The sequence below is a fragment of the Lonchura striata genome, chromosome 2 (genome assembly GCF_050655825.1).
Source record: "Lonchura striata isolate lonStrDom1 chromosome 2, ASM5065582v1, whole genome shotgun sequence".
NCBI classification, from domain to species: Eukaryota; Metazoa; Chordata; class Aves; order Passeriformes; family Estrildidae; genus Lonchura; species Lonchura striata.
The window spans coordinates 2,553,540-2,572,329 of NC_140704.1; the positions used below are offsets into that span (position 1 = coordinate 2,553,540).

The following is an 18,790-nucleotide window of genomic DNA, read 5'->3' on the forward strand; positions in this document are numbered from 1 at the left end:
CCGGACTCGATGGCCCCGCTCCTTTCCAGCCTGGCGGATTCTCCAATTAAATGGGGCGAGCTGGGTTGGGCAGCCCCCACAAGCAAACCGCGGGGAGACGTGGGAGCGCTGCGGGCTGTCCCCTCGCTCGCTCCATGGCCGGGTTCCCAAACTCCCCAAATCCCCAAACACCAAATCCATTTGGGAATTTGGGGGTTCCCGAATTCCCGCTCCGGGATCGCGGGGAGCGCCCGGCGCCCCTCAGCACCGGGGGCGTGGCCGCGAGGGCGGGGGCGTGGCCAGGGCAGCACCACAGACCAATGGGAGGCGTGGTCTAGCCAAAGGGGGCGTGGCCAGGGCAGCACCACAGGCCAATGGGAGGCGTGGTCTAGCCAAAGGGGGCGTGGCCACGACAGCACCACAGACCAATGGGAGGCGTGGTCTAGCCAAAGGGGGCGTGGCCACGACAGCACCACAGGCCAATGGGAGGCGTGGTCTAGCCAAAGGGGGCGTGGCCACGACAGCACCACAGACCAATGGGAGGCGTGGTCTAGCCAAAGGGGGCGTGGCCACGACAGCACCACAGACCAATGGGAGGCGTGGTCTAGCCAAAGGGGGCGTGGCCACGACAGCAACACAGGCCAATGGAGGGGCGTGGTCTAGCCAAAGGAGGCGTGGCCTGCCTAAGGGGGCGGTCCCGCCTTGTCGCCCTCCCGGCGGACACACACAAGATGGCGGCGGCAGCGGCGGGCGGCGGCGGCGCCGGGTGGATACTTTGAGGGCGCCGCCATGTTGGTGAGGGCGATAACGGCGCCCGGGCTGCGGCGGTGGTGCCGGGGCCGGCGGGGTGCGGCCGCCGCCTGTTTCCCGCTGGGCCGGGCGCTGCTGGGCGTGCGGGGCGCCGAGGCCGGCGCGTTCCTGCAGGGGCTGCTCACCAATGACGTCACGCGGCTGCTGGCGGAGGGCGACGCCCCCCGCGCGCTCTACGCGCACGCGCTGAATGCGCAGGGCCGCTGCCTGTATGACGTCATCCTGTACAGGTGAGACCAACGGCGCCGCCGGAGGGGGGGATGGAGGGAGCTGGGACAGACCATTGCGGGTGGCCGGGGGGGGTGGCTCCTGTCACCGCCGTGTGACATTTCCGGCTTAAATTTCTTAATTATATGTGCAAAAATAAAATAAAAAGCGATTCCTCCGTGTGTGTGTGTGTGCTGCAATCTGGGGATTGTCAGGAATGGGACGCTTGACTCAGCCAATGTATCAAGCAGCAATTCCATTTATGAATTAATATGGTATTTATTAATTATTAATTAATAACGTATGAGCACAGACAGCGCTGGGTACAGTGGTGGGGGTTTTCCTCTCTGACTGCACGCTGGTTGTTGGGCTTGCTGGTATTTATTGATCATATTAATGCATATTCATAATCTTTTTCTAGTTTCTAGGTGAGCTTTTGACAGTTTCTATTCCTACCTTTAACAACACAATTCTATACTTTAGGACCGTAAATCCATGATGGTGATGTCTGGTTCCTTACCAATTTCTATATTGTGTACATCCCAGGATGTGTGTGCAGGTGCTGGGTCCAGCCTCTATTTTCTGGGATTTTTAATCTATGGTAGTGGTGTCCAGCTTTGCTTTTCAAAATTATTTATCAACAATCTTGATACCCATTTTCCTTATTTTCTTAGGACCATTAATCTATGGTAGTGATGTCCAGCTTCCCCTTTCAAAGTCACTAATCAGCAATCTTCATGTCCACCTTCCTTCTCCAGGAGCTTGAGATAGGGTCACTTCCCTTTCTGTTTAAATCCTTTATAAAATCTAAAGCTACAGTTTAAAATCCTTAGTACTAAGCAACATTCTAATTCAAATACTCTTATTACAAAACAGATTAAGACTTATAATTGTTATTTGCAAACAAAAGATTGGTTCAAAAGCCTTCTTCCATGCTTGGTTGTTTATTAGAACTCATCTTTATAGCTGTCCCATGGGGGTGTTCTACACATTTCATAACCACAGCTGCATAGGTTGCCTTTATTTATTTACCTGCCACGAAGCACAGCTTTGGATTTCACAAAATCAGCAGCAGAGAAGTGTGGTGGCCTCAGTGTCCCCACGTGTGGATGTTGGCTCTGCCAGGCTGGCAGAGCTGGGGATGTCTACCTGGACAGGAGGAGGCTGCAGGGAGAGCTCAGAGCCCCTGCCAGCAGCATGGATGGGGCACTGGGAAGGAATTTTTCCCTGGGAGGTGCTGGCACAGGTTCCCAGAGCAGCTGTGGCTGCCCCTGGCAGTGCCCAAGGCCAGGCTGGACAGGGCTTGGAGCAGCCTGGGATGGTGGAAGGTGTCTTTGCCATAGCAGGGGTGGCACTGGATGGGCTTTAAGGTCCCTCCCAACCCAAATCCCTCCTGGGGACAGCTGAACAAAGCTTCTCCCCAGCTGAAATGCCCTTCACTGTTGGTCAGGATAGAGAATTCCACATGGAATTCCAGCTGTTTCTGCCCCCGGGAGAAGTGAGGGTGGTTTTTGCTAGGGAAGCCACAGCAGGTGGCTGAAGCACTTCAGGTGTTTCACTGTGGGGATGTGGGTGCTGACACTGCTGAGGCAGGATGGGAATGAAGAGACTCTGTTCAGAAGGCTGCTGAGAGTAAAACTCGGATTTTATTCAAAATCCATCGCTCTTTATACAGAGCTTTGTGCAGACAAACTCCATTGGTCCTGGAGTGAAAACAACCACACCATTAGTGCAGAGTGCTTGATGCACAGTGATAGAACCTAACTATAAACAATGTGAACTACACGGAGATAAACCTCTTATTTACATTATTTTCCAATAGGTTCCCAGGCTTCTGCCTGGTTAGAAACTCTCTGTTTCTCTCTGTGACTGAATCTGAGACTGACAGCTGCTGCTCCCTCTGTGCCATCCAGAAATCTGCACAGAAATTTCTGGATTTCTGTGCAAATCCAAAAATCCCTGTGTGGATTTCTAGATTTGCACCAGCATCCAAATAAAAATCCACCTTTGGCTCCTGCTGCTGTGGGTGTTTGTTTTCCTGACCTTGAGGGTGTGATTTTTGTGATTTTTTTTTTTTGTTTGTTTGGTTTTTTAGGCTCCACAGGAGCACAGCAGAGGAGCCTCACATCCTGCTGGAGTGTGACAGCAGCGTTCTGGACTCCATCCAGAAACACCTGAAACTCTACAAGATCCGCAGGAAAGTCACCATCACCCCCTGCCCCGACCTCTCCCTGTGGGCTGTCCTACCTGGGGATGCCAGCTCCCTCCCAAAATGTGCAGACCAGGCTCTGCTCCTCACCCCTGACCCCAGGACAGAAGTCATGGGCTGGAGACTGATTGCAAAGAAAGGAGCAAATCTGTCAGAGATTATCCCTGGGAGCCAAGTTGGAGACATCCAGGATTACCACAGGCACAGGTATAAACAAGGTAAAGCCAAGCCCTGTTGTGCACTATGGGTTTTGGGAGTCCACATATTGATTTAAGGCAGTAATAAGTTCTAATTATCATTATCAAGTCTTAATGCATTCAATTTGTTAATTAATACATGTATTAATTGCTATTTTGAGTGTTAAAGTGTGCTGGTGGTTATAATTCTGTCTGGTAGCAATGTTTGGGTATCATTTTCTGTTATTCAGATTATGGGGATTGGTCAGGAATTCTAAAAGAAAGCCAAGATTATTCATTTTCTTAGAGAGGAGCATCTATGGTTTGAGTAATTTTGATTGTTTTGGGATGACACACAGCCCAGGTGTTTGGTTGTTGCTGAAGAAGGAAAAGGAAACACCCAGACTTGGCTTTCTAAAAATTTTGTGGCTGGATTTGCTGAGTTAACTCTGAGGCCAAGGAGACTGGACAGGGATCTCAGTCCTGGGACCCCCAGTGCCTTTGATTTTAGTGTCTCCACGGTGATAAAAGATTAAATTAATTAGGAAGGATGGGAAGGAGGGAAGGATGATGGTCATGTGCTGAAACTGGGATCCCTTTGGGTTGGAAAATCAATCTGAGAATGAGCCAAACAATTCAGAGCACAGATCTAATGAGGAGCAGCGTTTACCTTGATGCCTCAGGTTTCAGCTTTTATATTTTCAGATTCTGTGCTGCTTTGGTGTGTGGGTCTGGGCTTCATATCAGGGCATGGTGAGCTCTGTGCACAGAGCAGGGAGACAAAACAATTCCTGCTCCAGCTGGGCACCAAGGACAAATGATCCAAACCTCAGCCCAGGAGCACAAACAGCGTGGGCTGGAGAGAGAAAAACAAGCAGGATGGGACTGCCTGGGCTGGAGCTGGAGTGGGACAATGAACTCCAAGGTGCCAATGGAGCAGAACTGATAAAAGTGAGAGACCCCGGGAGCGCTCGTGCATTTTGTTGTGGCAGCAGCTCCCTGGCCACAGAGAGCAGGCACAGACTTTCCCAGGAATATTCCTGGGGAAGGCTGTGAGAAGATCAGAGGGAAGAATGAGAAACAATTCTTATCTCCACTTCAACCTGCTGTTGTGCACACGTGGAGTGTGCCATGGAGATTTGTGATTCCTTAATTGGACACTGGATGGTGTTTGGGTCGATTGGTCAAAGCTGTATCGGGCTGCCTGCAAGGGTTGCTGAGTTTCTTAATGAAACTCGGCATAATATAGTATAATATATAGTGTAGTAGTATGGAACTCAGCATAATATAGCATAATATATAGTGTAGTAGTATGAAACTCAGCGTAATACAGTATAATATATAGTAGAGTAGTATAATATAGTATAGGATGATATGATAAAGCAGTTGATCAGCCTTCTGCAATCACAGAGTCAATGCTAATTATTACCCAGCTGGGGGCCTGCAGCAACATTTTGGGACCATTTTGGTCCATCTTGGGTGCAGCCCTGGCTGGGCTCTGGTGCTGCCCAAGGTGGATCCATGGAGGCCAAGCAGAACGACACTGCAGTTTGAGAGCCACAGTTTTACCTTTTCCCAAGGCACTGTTCATCTTAAGTAAAGAAGAGGGAGGTGTTGCTACCGTGCTGGCGCAGTGGTGTGGAGGAAGGGTTTTAGAAAGGCCTTGGGAATGGGAAACTGAGGAAAAGATACATTTCTGTATGCCCCATTGTTTCGGGAAAGTTTTGCTTCAGCATTTTTCTGTAACCCCCTTCTCCCCACCCCTGAGCAGTTCCCACTGGAGTTGACCCCTGGGGTGGTTCTGATGTGCCCGGGCTGGACACTGTCTCTATTGTTTAGACCTTATATCTTAATTTTGCTGTATAAAACTGCATCTGGGCAGTAACCCAGGGTCTTTTGTCCCTGCAACCATTTAGGCAATACAATCTCTCTGGACTGAACACCACCGACCTCTCTTTGTCTCTTTATCCCGAATCCTTGCAGTGTCCGAGGCAATGCCGGTGCTCAGACCGTGCCAACAATGGGACCACAGCAAATCCCGGTCCCCGGAGGGGACAGCTAGCCAGAGGGGTCCTGGGGGGCCGGGGAGGGATGGGGGACAGCCGTAAGTGACCCCCAAAAGCCACACCCTGCTTTATTCTTTAGCTCAGTCCAGCCTCTGCTCTAGGCCAACCTTCCCAAGGCGCCAACCTGTTGGCTTTGTTCTCCCCCTAGGAATTCCCGAAGGGGTGAAGGATCTCCCCCCTGGCGTCGCCCTCCCTCTGGAATCCAACCTGGCCTTCATGAACGGCATCAGCTTCACCAAGGGCTGCTACATCGGGCAGGAGCTGACGGCCAGGACGCACCACATGGGCGTGATCCGCAAGCGCCTGCTGCCCGTCAGCTTCCCGGAGCCGCTCCCCGCCGCCGGCCTTCCCGAGGGCGCCGAGATCCTCACCGCGGCGGGGAAACGCGCCGGCACCTTCCGCGCCGGAGGAGGAGAGCTGGGCATCGCCCTGCTGAGGCTGGCCCACCTGGGAGAGCCGCTCTGCATCCCCCTGGGAGCGCACAGGGTGAGGCTCCGCGCCGCCACGCCGCAGTGGTGGCCCCAGGCTGCTGCCAAGTAGAGGAGGGAGAGGTTGGGAATGCTGTTCGTGGCAGGATGAACAGCGGGAGCCCAAAGCTGTGGTAGATCGCTGGGTTGGATCTGCCGTGGAGAGAGAAATCCAGGGAATCGCAGCTTTTCCACTTTCTTAGGGGTGCTGTGAGCTGTTGGGTTGGACCCTGTTTAGGGGGTGCCCTGTGTTGTTGGATGGATGCTGGATGGATCTCCAGGCTGACACTCACTCCCTCACACTGTGCTCTCCCAAGCGATAGCATCAGGAATTTTCCTGTTCCGTGCACTGATTTTTTCAGTTCAGAATAACCATTCTGTGGTATAACAATTCTGTTGTTCTTTTTTTTTTTTTTTTTTTTGTTTTGTTTTGTTTTGTTTTTGGTTTTTTTTTTTTTTTTGAGTGGAGGTCATGCTGCTCTTATCGGAATGTATTCTCAGGCTGAAGTTTTTTGCTGCAAATTGCTCCTTGCATTGAGCTTCTTAAACTTGCTGATGGGGCTGGCGTTTCTTGCCACCACTGGAATTGTGTTCAGGAAGAGGAACACCTTGTACTTCATGTCAGACTTTGATTTTAGCTCAGATTGTCAGATTTTAACTCATCCCAACTGGGAAAGAAAGGTCTCAAACCTCCTGTCCTGTCTCCTGCTTTGGTGCCAGTGGAGGGAGCAGAGTTCCTCTGACTCCCTTCCCTCAAACCATTTTTTTGGGAGAGGAAAAGGACATTTTCAATGCCACACGTGCTGGCTTGGCCTGGCCTTGCTGAGGGAGGATTTTCACCATGTCCTGGCTCTGCACCTCCACGTTTTCTGTGTTCCTCACACCCTGTCCCTGCTGCCACCTGCAGTTTTGGATGGAGGTTTTCTCCATGGAAAACCTGGGGTTTTCTCCATCCACCACCCCCAGCGTTTTCAGAGCAGCCCAATGCCTTGGCATTTCTTTGCTTCATTTTTTTTGTTTTTCTGGCTGCCAACACTCCTCTGCTTCCCCAATTTTTCTTCTTGCTGCAACACATTCCTCTCTTATTCCAAAGCCAGCCAGCTCCGTGCCTCCTGACCCTGTCAACCTGCAGTGATTTATAGGAACCTTTTTTATTTTTGTATTGTAATCAATCCATTTTACAATGAGAGAGCTGCCCAGGTGAGATCCCATTTTGTCCAAAACAAAAAAAAAAAAGCACCTTTGCATGAATATTTGTAACAAAATCCGTCCAAAATCACATTCTGCCTCCATTTCAGTGTTACAGTGAAAAGGAATTTGTCTGTAAAAAAAAAAAAAGCTTATATTGATTAAAACTCTATGGTTGCTGTAAAATGATTCTGTGGAATACCTCATTAATTATTACCTCTGATTTAAATGTGACTTACCTGAATGAGAAGATGCCTTTTTTTTTGCTTGGTGTGAAGAATAAAGAAAAATAAATGCATTTTCGGGTTGCTTGCTGACAAGAACCACGCCTTATACTGTTGGTCAGGTGTGGGATTGGTATCAGAGGCTTTCTGCTGGGAAAATAAATTAAATTGGAGACTTCAGAGGCTGTGCTGCCCAGCTCGGCCTGAAGCAGCTTTTCCTCTGCCACCCATTGTGCAGAGGCTGCTCAGAATGGTTTTATTGTCCTGGGGCCTGAACAAACACTGAATAAACTCCTGTTTGGGGAAGCCCTGCATCTTTTCTGCCTTGGACACGCATTTCTTTTGTCTTCTACAGTGTTTGAAAGGCTTTTGTTGCTGCCAGCAGCTGCAGGTGACACAGGGTTAGACACAAGGAGCTGGGGTGAAGAGTTGTTTGATGGATTCTGGAAAATAAAAAAAAAAATTAGGTAGAAATGGAGGGAAGCAGCCCCAATCCATGTTATCCCTAATTTTTTTTATTCTCCCTCACAGCCTTCTCCACCATTAATGATTTGAGCCAGGTGAATTTGGGGCTGGAGGGTGCAAAATGCAAAATCAAGAGTTGCAAAAAAGCAACTCTTGATTTTGGCTCTCTGAAAGCCGTGGAATTATTAAGGCTGGAAAAGACCTCTTGGATCATCAACTCCAACCATTAACAGCACCTCCAAATCCAGGAGGGAATTTTGAGGAGCACCAACACGGTGCCCAAAGGTGCCTGGTCAGATCCCAGCCTCAACCCAAACAGCTGGAAAATGTGGGGCCCTTCCTGCTCCCCCTTTTGTGTTTCCCTCAGGTTCCCCTTCCTCTGCCTCAGTGATGCTTTTGGAGGGAAAAGTGTGGAATGAACACTTGGAATAATCTGAAATCCCAGTGGGGTAAGAGGAGTCACTGGCAGAGATTGCAGAGGGGAATAGATTGCTTTCAGGAAAAAGAAGTTTTCCTCTTTTTTTTCTGCCTTTAAATTAATGTTAAAAAATTTCTAGGAACGGTTCTTGTCTTTCTTTCTCTTTTTTCCAGTCTCAAGATTAGTAATTCCTGACTGATGATGGACTCCACTTCCCAGCAACCCGACTAAATTGCATTTTAACTGGTTTTGTGTCATTTTCTTCAGAAAGATGAAGATGGATCCGTTTGCCATTTCCATTCTCTCTGGACACATTTATTTGTTGAAATTACATTTTTTTTTCTTTTGGTAGGGCTAAAAATAGAGTGATGCGGGGGGATGATCAGGATTTATAATCAGAGGCAAAGAATTGTGGGAAAACCACAACTTTATTATGGAAAAAAAAAAGTTTAGAAAGTGATAAAATGCATTTCTCACCGAGAAATTTGAAAAAGAGAAAAAGGCAAATCAGCTTAGCATGGAAGGAAGCCTTTACTTAAAGAATTAAAAATGAAGTTTATTTTTCAGTGCTACTTTCAGTGCAACAGAAGTGCCACGAGCACCAAAACCACATTAATTCCAGTGAATTATTTGAGATGCCAAACCCCCAGAGACTCAAGAGGTGTACAAGCCTTTTACTGTGACAAACCAAGTAATTGTGTATTTATATGCATTAAAGCAATTAAAATTTCCTTACTCGGTTGTGCTTCCTGATCACAGCTTAAATGGTTTTAAAATATTAAAATATAGAGTTTATTACTCTATAAGTATAGTATATATACACACTGTATATATACTAATATAGATATATGATTTTACTATATGTGTATATATTGATATTAATATATTTGAAAGTATATAAATATAGTATATATGCACGAGTATATACTAATATAAATAGCAATGAATATATACTTATATTAAAAAGATATAAATATAGTATATATAAATAATATAGTAGTATAATATATATAGTAACATATAGTATATATAAATGAATATATAAACTTACATATGTATTTTATATCTACTTTTATAATTATTATTTTTTATATATATACACTCACACATATATAGTTTAAATATATATACATATATATATATACTTTTATAATTATATAACCTTTTATATATGTACTTTTACACATATATATTTTGAATATATATACACACATACTTTAATATATACTTTTATAGTTTTATATTTTATAGATATGTATTTTTACACACATACATACACATACTTTTATATATACATTTGTAGTTATATAACTTCATATAAACACTTTTTATAGTAATTTTATATATCTACTTTGTGTACTTTTACACATATATATACTTTAAATTTACATAAATATATATACATGTACTTTTATATATATTTATACTTATATACTTTTATATATGTGCTTTCACATACACACATATATACATATATTTATATATATACTTTTTAATATACATACAGATATAGTTTAAATATAGATACATATATACACACACTTTGATAATACACGTTTATAATTATATAATTTTATATAGATGCACTTTTGCACATATATATACTTTATACATACATACTTATATATATTTATACTTAGATACATTTATACATGTACTTTCACATACACATATATATTTACATCTATATTTACATATACTTTTATTGATATAGATGTTAATAGATATGTACTTATACATATATATATATAAATATATATATATATATATATATAAATATATATACATGTATACACACATATTTTGATATATACTTAGATACCTTTATAGATATACTTTCACACACATAGACATATATATTTCTCTCTATATATTTATATTTATATATTTTTATACTTTTACACATACATATAAAATACTTCTCTCTATATATTCATATTTATATACTTTTATAGATATACTTTCACACACATACACATATATACTTCTCTATATTTATAGTTATATATTTTTATATATACTTTTACACATACATATAAAATACTTCTCTCTATATATTCATATTTATATACTTTTATAGATATACTTTCACACATGCATATACATACTTCTCTCTATATATTTATATACTTTATTATATATAAAGTGTATCTATACTTTATATAAGTTTATTTTTATATATTTATTTATATACAAACATATTTTTATATATAATATATAAATATATATTTGTATATATTTATGTATAATATTTATGTGTTATATATTTTATATATTTATATATATAATGTATATATATTATATACATACTTATATTATTAATACTTATATTATTAATACTATATACATTTTAATATATTTATGTATTTATATATACTTTATACATACACTATATATAAATATATGTAATTAATGATTATTATAATATCATAATATTTTTACTTATAATATATATAGTTACTTTATTATTATATACTGTAATATACTTATACATAGAAATGCTTTTGCTTTTTAACAGCTATATATTGATGTATTTCTCTGGATCACCTGAGCACAGTTAACTGCTGGGGAGGAGAAGGCGCTGTCGCAGCTGGGCAGCGTTTCCTGCCGGAGCGGCGGGGCTGAGCCATCAAACCCCGGCGGGCGGGGAGCTCCCGAGCCCCGGGAACGGGAACTGCAATTCCCAGAGTCCTCCCGCATCCCGGCCCGCCGTGACATCGGCGCTGCACGGCCGGGCCCGCCGGGGCTGCGAGCTCGGCTCCGGCCCTTCCCGCATCCCGCATCCCGCATCCCGCATCCCGCACCCCGCATCCCGCGCCCCGGCACCGCCGGGGGCCGCAGGTGACTCCGGGGACCTCCCCGAGCCCGCCGCTTTCCCGAGGCTTCCCCGCGGCTTTTCCCTTTGTCCGCGGCTCCGGGGGTGGCGGGGACGCTCGGCCACAGCCTGGCAACGGAGCGCGTGTGGCAACCGCGCTGCCAGCGGCTGCAGACACTCCTTCCCCTCGGCCCGGCTGCTGCGGACACTCCTTCCCTTCCGAGCCTCGGTCCGGCTGCTCCATTCACTCCTTCCCTTCCGAGCCTCGGTTCGCTGCTCCCGCCGCTCCTTCCCCTCTGCCCGGCTCGGTCCGGCAGCTCCAGCCGCTCCTTCCCCTCTGCCCGGCTCGGTCCGGCTGCTCCCGCCGCTCATTCCCTTCTCCCGGGCTCGGTCCGGCTGATCCAGCCTCTCCTTCCCTTCTGCCCGGCTCGGTCCGGCTGCTCCAGCCTCTCCTTCCCTTTTCCCGGCACGGGCTCGGTCCGGCTGCTCCATTCGCTTCTTCCCTTCTGAGCCTCTGTCCGGCTGCTCCCGCCGCTCCTTCCCCTCTGGCTTCTGCCCGGCTCGGTCCGGCTGCTCCAGTCTCTCCTTCCCTTCTGCCCGGCTCGGTCCGGCTCGGCTCCTCCAGCTCTCCTTCCCTTCTCCCGGACGGGCTCGGTCCGGCTGTTCCAGCTCCCCTTCCCTTCTGCCCTGCTGGGTCCAGCTGCTCCATTCGCTCCTTCCCTTCTGCCCTGCTGGGTCCGGCTGCTCCATTCGCTCCTTGCCCGCTGCAGGGAGAGCAGCCGGGGAAGGGCAGGTGGGAAGCGACCGCCGCGCGGGCTGCTCTCGGAGCGAGTTGGCTCTGGATGCGGGATGGGATTTCTGCGCCTCCGGGAGGGATGCTCGGGGTTGTCCGGACGGGACAAGAAGCTTGGGGTGCCCTGAGGAGTAACTTGGGGTGTCGAGAGGGATGCTCAGGCTGCCCAGGGGGATGACTAACTCAGGAAGGGATAGCTTGGAGTGCCTGGAAGGATGCTCGGGCTGCCCGAAGGATAACTGGGGTGTCTGCAGGGGGATAACAAACTCGGGGTGTCCAGGGAGATGCTTGAGCTGCCCTGAGGATAACTCGGGGTGTCCAGGGGGAATAACAAACTCGGGGTGTCCAGAGGATAATTCAGAGTGTCTGGGTGGATAATAAACTCAGGCTGCCTAGAGGATAACTTGGGGTGTCTAGGGGGAATAACAAACTCAGGGTGTCCAGAGGGTGGTTTGGGGTGTCCAGGGGGGATTACAAACTCGGGGTGTCCAGAGGACAATTCAGGGTGTCCAGGTGGGATAAGAAACTCGGGGTGTCCAGAGGGTGATTCAGGGTGTCTGCAGGGGGATAACAAACTCGGGGTGTCCAGGGAGATGCTCAAGCTGCCCTGGGGATAACTTGGGGTGTCCAGAGGGTGATTCAGGGTGTCCAGGTGGGATAAGAAACTCGGGGTGTCCAGAGGATAATTCAGGGTGTCTGAGTGGGATTACAAACTCGGGGTGTCTGGGGGGATGCTCGAGCTGCCCCGAGGATAACTTGGGGTGTCCCGAGGGATGCTGGTGGTCCTGGCCCCACAGCCAGGACAGTGATTTCTGTGCTGGAACGTTGGCTGAGGTTGTTGCAGTTTAAAGCAAAGTGTAGTGAGTTCCTTTCCTGATAGTCTCCACTGATTTTTCATTGCTTTCAGGTGGTTCTTTGATACCCGTGCCTGGCAGAACCCAGATTTCTCCAAGTATCTCGTGGTGCTGAGCAGCAGAGTTTCCTAGAAGGAGACTTTAAAAGTCTTTCTCGAAGTGAATAGGAAACTTGGGAATGCTTGCTGTCATCTCTCCCCTGAGAAGTGTAGCAACTTCACAACCAGGTAAATAAAACATTAAAACCTCATCTATTTCTCTTTAGAAACAGTTTAGGTGTTTGAAGGGACATGTTGAATGTGCTTTGTTCCAATCTGTAGTCCTGAGGACACCTAATTATTATTTTAATTTCACAAAGTGCAGAGGAAATCAAATGAGAAAAGTGGATTTATATCAAATTTGAATAGTCTGATGAAATTAAGACACAAACTTTTATATAATATTATTGTGTCCTGATCCTTGTGCAGCTGATTAAAAAAGTTCTATTTGTCTGTCCACATGTTACACCTGTTTGTAACTTCAATAAGAGCTGAATAAGTCCTCATTCAGCCATGGATGTTTTCAGTATTTTTGTGTGTTTTAAGATTAATTTGGAAAGAGTTTGATTTAGGGGAGTTTATTCTTTATTGGATAGGTCAGAATGAATTGAGAGAAATATTTTGCAACTCCAGATGAAATTTTATATTCCTGAACAAAAAGGTTTTTACTAGTGCTAACAATCCTGTTTTACAGCACAGGGCATTATCTACAAACCAGGCACTTTTAGTGCCTTTGGATTAATTGACTTTAAAGTGAGTGGAAGTCCAGTAAAATCTTGTTAACTGTTTGTTTAATATTCCCTTGTGTTTCCTGCGACTGCCAGGAGATAATGGAGTGTGACACGTGATAGGAATTGTAAGTGAAGGTGAATTAATCTCTTATATTTTCATGGAGCCTGCATAAAAAATAAAACATGAAACTTCAGAGTAAGGGTTTCAGTCATTTTTGCACATAAAATACTGAGAAATAGTGGGGCTGGAGTGTTTACAGTACTTGGGGCTTTGGACAACAATTATGAATGCGTAGAGCTATAAAATCTATCGTTAAAAACGATATTAGTAACTTTTTGAAATAGTTTAAATGAATGGCTGAGCAGGGCTTTGTTTCTAAACTATCTGCTGGCAAATTATATATTTTTTTTGAAATAAAGCAAGAATTTCAGTCAGTGGAGAGGTTATGAATGAGAAGCTTCAATATAAATATTGCAGAAATGTTCTGTGTGTTTGGGTGGGGGTTTTTGGTCAGGAAGAGGTACCTGACAAAGGCTTCACTGCCTTGTTTCAAGGAGAGAATTGAGGAACTTGTTGGAACCTCTCGTCCCAAAAGCTTTCAGAGTACTTGTGGCTTTGGAAAACTGGAGTGTGTAGAGCTTTAAAATCTGTCATTAAAAACAATATTAGTAACTTTTTGAGGAGCTTGTTGGAACCTCTCATCCCCAAAAACTTTCTGCCATGTGGCTTTCTAAAGCAGATAGGCCTAAATATAAATTAAAAAAATAAAAATGGGTGTGCTAAAGAGAAATGTGGTTCTTCAAACTTGACACCTGATTCTGGAACTTGTAATGTGGGAGGAAGTTTTCAGGCCTTCCCCATTACCCCCTGAAATCTGAAATACCTGGGTCATGTTTGAAATCCCCTTTTTATTCACCACTAGTGCACGAAGCAGCTGTTGGTGGCAGCCACAGAGGGTGAGCACAGAAAATCCATTTTTCTGAAGGAAGCTGGAGCACAGGAGCAGCACTCAGAGCTGGTTTTTAGCACCCGTGTAAATTTTAAGCTTCACATGGGCTCTTGTGTGAGCTGTGAATTCCAAATGCAGCACCTGCAACAGTTTGGGGGGTTTCCCAGGTTTTCAGGTGGTTCCTGTTTAGAGAGATCAAGGATTTGTGGTTTGGGCTTCAGGATGTGCAATCCACTTGTAAAGCTGCAAATAGAAGGGTTTGATTAGAAAGGTAATGATTAGCCAGATCAATAATGTGTATAGTGAGGGGTGCCTTGACAGAAAAACAGCTGATAAAGAGGTTGAAGTGGTGAGATCACATTTCTGGTAGCAAAATCCAGGTTGGACAACAGATCAGCCAAATCAGATCAGCATGGGGAGCATCAAGCACAGTGGGATGTGGAGTCTTTGCTTCTGTTTCGGTTAGGATTAAATGTGTGAGATGGAATTTCTTGTTGGGACTCAGGTGTTTATCAGTTCTCATCTCTGAGTTCTGCAGCCCTTCACTCCAACAAACTAAAAATGGAGCCCCATCTCTCTCTGCAAGGCCTTTTAAGGATCAACTGTCCAATTAAGAAATGACACCTGAATTATTTTTACTTTTAAACCAATAACCAACCACCTGTGCCTGCAATGGGGAATTTTTTATCCAATTACATAAAACCCAAACCCATGGAGAAGAAGGGGAAGAAGGAGCAGCCTCTACCCTGAAACTCCATCTTGCTTTATATATATTACTATATTCTAAAGCCTTAAACTCTGAGTTTCCCAGCCTGTGATATCACACACTTCTATTCAAACTCCACACGCACAATCCCAGTTCTCTCATTCCATTTTGGAAGCTTCTCCACAGCCTCAGGGCAGTGCAGTGTTCTCCTGGGGGTCTGTGCCTGGCAGCACAGAAAGCCCAAAATTCTCAGTATTCAGGGTTCCAACACTCTGACACCGTCCTCCTTCCTTTGGGACAGGAGCAGCTGCTTTGTCAGGTTTGGAGAATTTATCATAATGTGACTGCTGCACAATTTATCCTGATTTATCTTAATCATGAAAGCTGCACTGAGCTTCCCTCAGTCAAAGCTTTGTGGCAGTGAAAACGAAGCCTTAGGTTTGTGCAGGGCATTGATTCTCTCACCTGGGACATTGGTGTGTCCTGGCACGTGTCACACGTGTGGCCACAGCTGGGCACTCCCTTCTGCTGTCACGGGTCAAAGTGGGTGTGCAGAGAGCACAGGGAAGGGTTTTGGAATCAGAACATTCCACCTGGAGTGCTCGTGGGTACATGGAATTGTTGGAAAAGTCCTCTCAGATCGTCGAGTGCAGCCCTGTCCCCACGTGCCACGTTCAGACTCCTTCTGAGCACTGGTGATTCCACCAGTGATGATGATGATGGTGGATTCCTCCCCTTCCCTGCCATCCTGCTCCAGTGCCTGACTCTGCAGTTTACTCTGCAGTAATGCTTTTTTGGAAAATCAAAATTCTCCCTTGTGGAGAATTTTGGAAGGAATTTGAGACAGGACCTCTGAATTGTTTTTGATATGCAATTTATTTTCTTCCACACAGACAGGAAGAGTGAGCTCAGCTCACATCATTACAGCACGGCTCAGAAGGTCACAAGACCCTTAGTTACAAGAACTTTTAAGGAGTTATTGACCAATAAAACACTGCCAATAGGATACTTATGTTTTTGATTTAATCTTTAAATATTTCATCTTATGACCCATGCTACAGTATGAATTTTCTTAGCCAATCCTGTTATAATACACAAACTTTCAGTATTGTGTTATAAACTCCTTGTGTAACTACTTTCATTTTTTTCTATATCTTAAACTTTAAAACTCTAGACTTTACTTAGCTTAATGTCTCTCTGCTTTAAACTCTAAATCCACATTCTCACTTCTAGCTCTTAGGTTTGGAAGCCTTTTCCAAAGTCTCAGATCAAATCCTGGGTTTAATTCTAAGCTTTGGCTTACAGCCCCAAAGTTCTGAGAGTTCCTTGCATTTCATGCATTCACACATTTAAATTAAAAACATAAATATCCTTGTTAGCAGTGTTTCATTAGTCAATGACTCCTTTAAAAGTTTGGTAACTAAGAGTCTTGTAACCTTCTAAACAATTCAGTAAACAACCAAACTCACCCTTTCTATCTGTGTAAAAGATAAGAAAAATCAAACCACAACATCAAAAAAAATTCAAATGTCCTGTCTCAAATTCTGTGGGAATTGGAAAAACAGAAACTTCTACAGACACTGAAGGATTTGATTTGTACAAACTTTGGAAGAAGCTTGATGTAAAAATACAATACTAAAATATTAAAAAGAAAAATAATACAAAACCAATACTAAATATTAGGCAGAAAAATAATAAATTTATGTTTCTGTAGTTGTAAAAATATGCCTCAAGTGAAAAACTATTAATAACATAATGAAGTGTTTATACTGTAGTAATGTGGTTGTACAGACTAAATTAAGAGTTTAGGACTTATAACAGAAGTGTATTTGTGCGTGTGAGACAGAAGCCCATGGGATGAAAATATCCACAGTGCAGCAGAATAAGTAAAGGTGATACGTTAGAAAACCAAAATAAACCCTGTGGCAACTGTCCATTGGTTTATAAAGTTCTGTATTGTCTTTTAACAAAGAACTGGTGACTACTTTGAGCTGTGCCTGACTGCTTGCTCCTCTAAAATCTCACAGCCTGAGACTGATGTTTAACTGAGCAATAAATTGTTCTTAGCCCAAAAATAGTCCCATCCCTTCATTAAAAGCAACAACAATGGTACAATTCCTTCCAAAATTCCCTACAAGTGAATTACCACACTTTCCCATCTCCTTACCCTTCCCTGGCAGGATGGACTTCCCCATCTGGCCTTGGGATAGGAGTGGCTGGACTGGGGGAGCTAGAAATGAGTTTTGTGTATAAAGACAGCTTTGACAGGCCTGGTAACTGCTTTTTTTGGGGTTTTTTTAATTGCTTCTGAGCAGGAGAAGTTGGTCCTTGGGAGCTGTGATTCCTGCCTGCACGCAATGCTGCAGGCTCCAGAGGAGAGACCCTGGGTGCTGATGACAAGGACGTGGTCCAAGTGCCACCCTGGGCATTGCCAGCCACAGGTGAGTCCAAAACCGAGTTATTGCAGGGCAGCAGAAATAAAAACTTGGGTGAGGCGTTTGTTTTGTGGTGAACAACCACGTTGCATAAAAACCTCAGCACCTGGAGGGAATGTTCCATCCCAGGTGGAGCAGCTGTCCCTGGTTGTGTCAGAGTCATCCTCTGGTCCTGGAAATCCAGCAGATCCTCCCAAGCTCTTCTTGTCTTTGTGTCACCACAAAGTCCTGGAGAACAACTGCTGGAAGTTACCATGGACCAAAAAAAAAAACAACAACAAAAAAAACCACCACTTGGTATGAAATGAGTATTTAGATGCTTGTGTTAAAACAAAATAAACAAATGGCCTGTGAGCCTGTCAATATTCTTAATTGTAATTGGGCAACAGAACCCATATATTGAGCAAAAACCTCATAGATTTATTCATTTTTAGCAGGTTTTTTAGCTAGCAGGTTTTTTACCTAGTAGTTTTTTTGTTATTATTTATTAGTATTTTTTCAAATAATTTTAAAAGTATTTTTTGTTCTATTTATTTATTCCCACACCACCGTTTAAATTGATTTTATTTACCTTTATTCCCCCACACACACTTTATTCCCCCAGGTGCTTTTGTTAAGGTAATTTTGACCCAGCTAAGAGGGGTCTGGCAGACTTAGGTCCTTTTCCTCAGAGAAAAAAAAAAAGCTTCTTGATTCTTTGGCTGCTGAAAAGGGACGTTTCCTTTTGTTGCTGAGGCAAATCTTTTTGATGATGTGAGTTCAGGATTTAGGGGTAAGTCTTCAGTAATCTGCCATTTTTATGGTTTTCTCCCTGTTATTAAGAGGTCTGAATAACTGACCTATTTATTCACCTGAATTTATTTTTTTTCATATCTTTGTTGCCTGTTTACTTCTGCTGGTTCATTTCCTGGGAAACTGAGAAAAGAAATTTAGAGATTTCTATTTTGTTTGTTTTTTTTTTTACTTCATTTTTTTGCCCAGTGGTTTCAGAGAATCCCTGGCAGTGCACCCTGAATGAGTCAGGCAGCCCCAGTGTGCTACAGATTAAGATATCCATAGGTGGGAATTACTAAAAATCTTTAAAAAGCCCCAAAACAGTGCTTTTTGGTGCTTGCTTTATCCTGCCAAGAAACAAAACAAGAAATGGGAGCAGAATACCCTCAGTGTGGCTGTGATAATGCTGCAGTGCTGCTGTTTGTTGCTGTTATCAGGAATGTTCTTGCAGTGCCCTGGAGCAGGGAGATCCTGCAGCTCTAGGA

General features: G+C 44.4%; 3 protein-coding genes across 14 annotated transcripts in view; 2 read left to right on the forward strand and 1 right to left on the reverse strand.

Moving 5' to 3' along the window:
- The first annotated feature begins 701 nt into the window (after positions 1-701).
- Positions 702-7,400, forward strand: IBA57 (iron-sulfur cluster assembly factor IBA57). 2 transcript variants are annotated; one of them, XM_021537955.3, is made up of 3 exons: positions 702-1,019; positions 3,092-3,423; positions 5,596-7,400. In XM_021537955.3, the coding sequence occupies exons 1-3, from the start codon at positions 769-771 to the stop codon at positions 5,985-5,987; spliced, it is 975 nt and encodes a 324-aa protein (XP_021393630.3). In that variant the 5' UTR covers positions 702-768; the 3' UTR covers positions 5,988-7,400. The 2 variants fall into 2 exon arrangements, with proteins under 2 accessions (XP_021393630.3, XP_085418429.1); XM_085562303.1 differs by having other exon boundaries at positions 3,092-3,412.
- Positions 6,965-11,964, reverse strand: LOC146768092 (uncharacterized). Its single transcript, XM_085562320.1, has 2 exons — positions 10,757-11,964; positions 6,965-7,769 (listed from the first exon to the last, which is right to left on the reverse strand). The coding sequence occupies exon 1, from the start codon at positions 11,772-11,774 to the stop codon at positions 10,839-10,841; it is 936 nt and encodes a 311-aa protein (XP_085418446.1). The 5' UTR covers positions 11,775-11,964; the 3' UTR covers positions 6,965-7,769; positions 10,757-10,838.
- LOC144245902 (uncharacterized) overlaps positions 11,022-18,790 on the forward strand; it is a 35,036-nt gene continuing 27,267 nt past the window's right edge. For 7 of the 11 annotated variants that reach the window (XR_014950258.1, XR_014950262.1, XR_014950261.1 and 4 more), the window contains exons 1-3: positions 11,119-11,253; positions 12,725-12,898; positions 17,412-17,537. The gene's annotated coding sequence lies outside the window, so the exon portion shown is untranslated. The other 4 variants (XM_085562228.1, XM_085562225.1, XM_085562232.1 and 1 more) reach the window with 4 other exon arrangements.

Excerpts from the sequence above, each read along its gene's own strand:
- IBA57 (XM_085562303.1), top strand. The coding sequence starts at position 769 with ATGTTGGTGAGGGCGATAACGGCGCCCGGGCTGCGGCGGTGGTGCCGG. Across the intron at positions 1,020-3,091 it reads TATGACGTCATCCTGTACAG|GCTCCACAGGAGCACAGCAG; the intron begins GTGAGACCAACG and ends TTGGTTTTTTAG. Across the intron at positions 3,413-5,595 it reads CAGGATTACCACAGGCACAG|GAATTCCCGAAGGGGTGAAG; the intron begins GTATAAACAAGG and ends TTCTCCCCCTAG.
- LOC146768092 (XM_085562320.1), bottom strand. The coding sequence starts at position 11,774 with ATGGAGCAGCCGGACCCAGCAGGGCAGAAGGGAAGGAGCGAATGGAGC.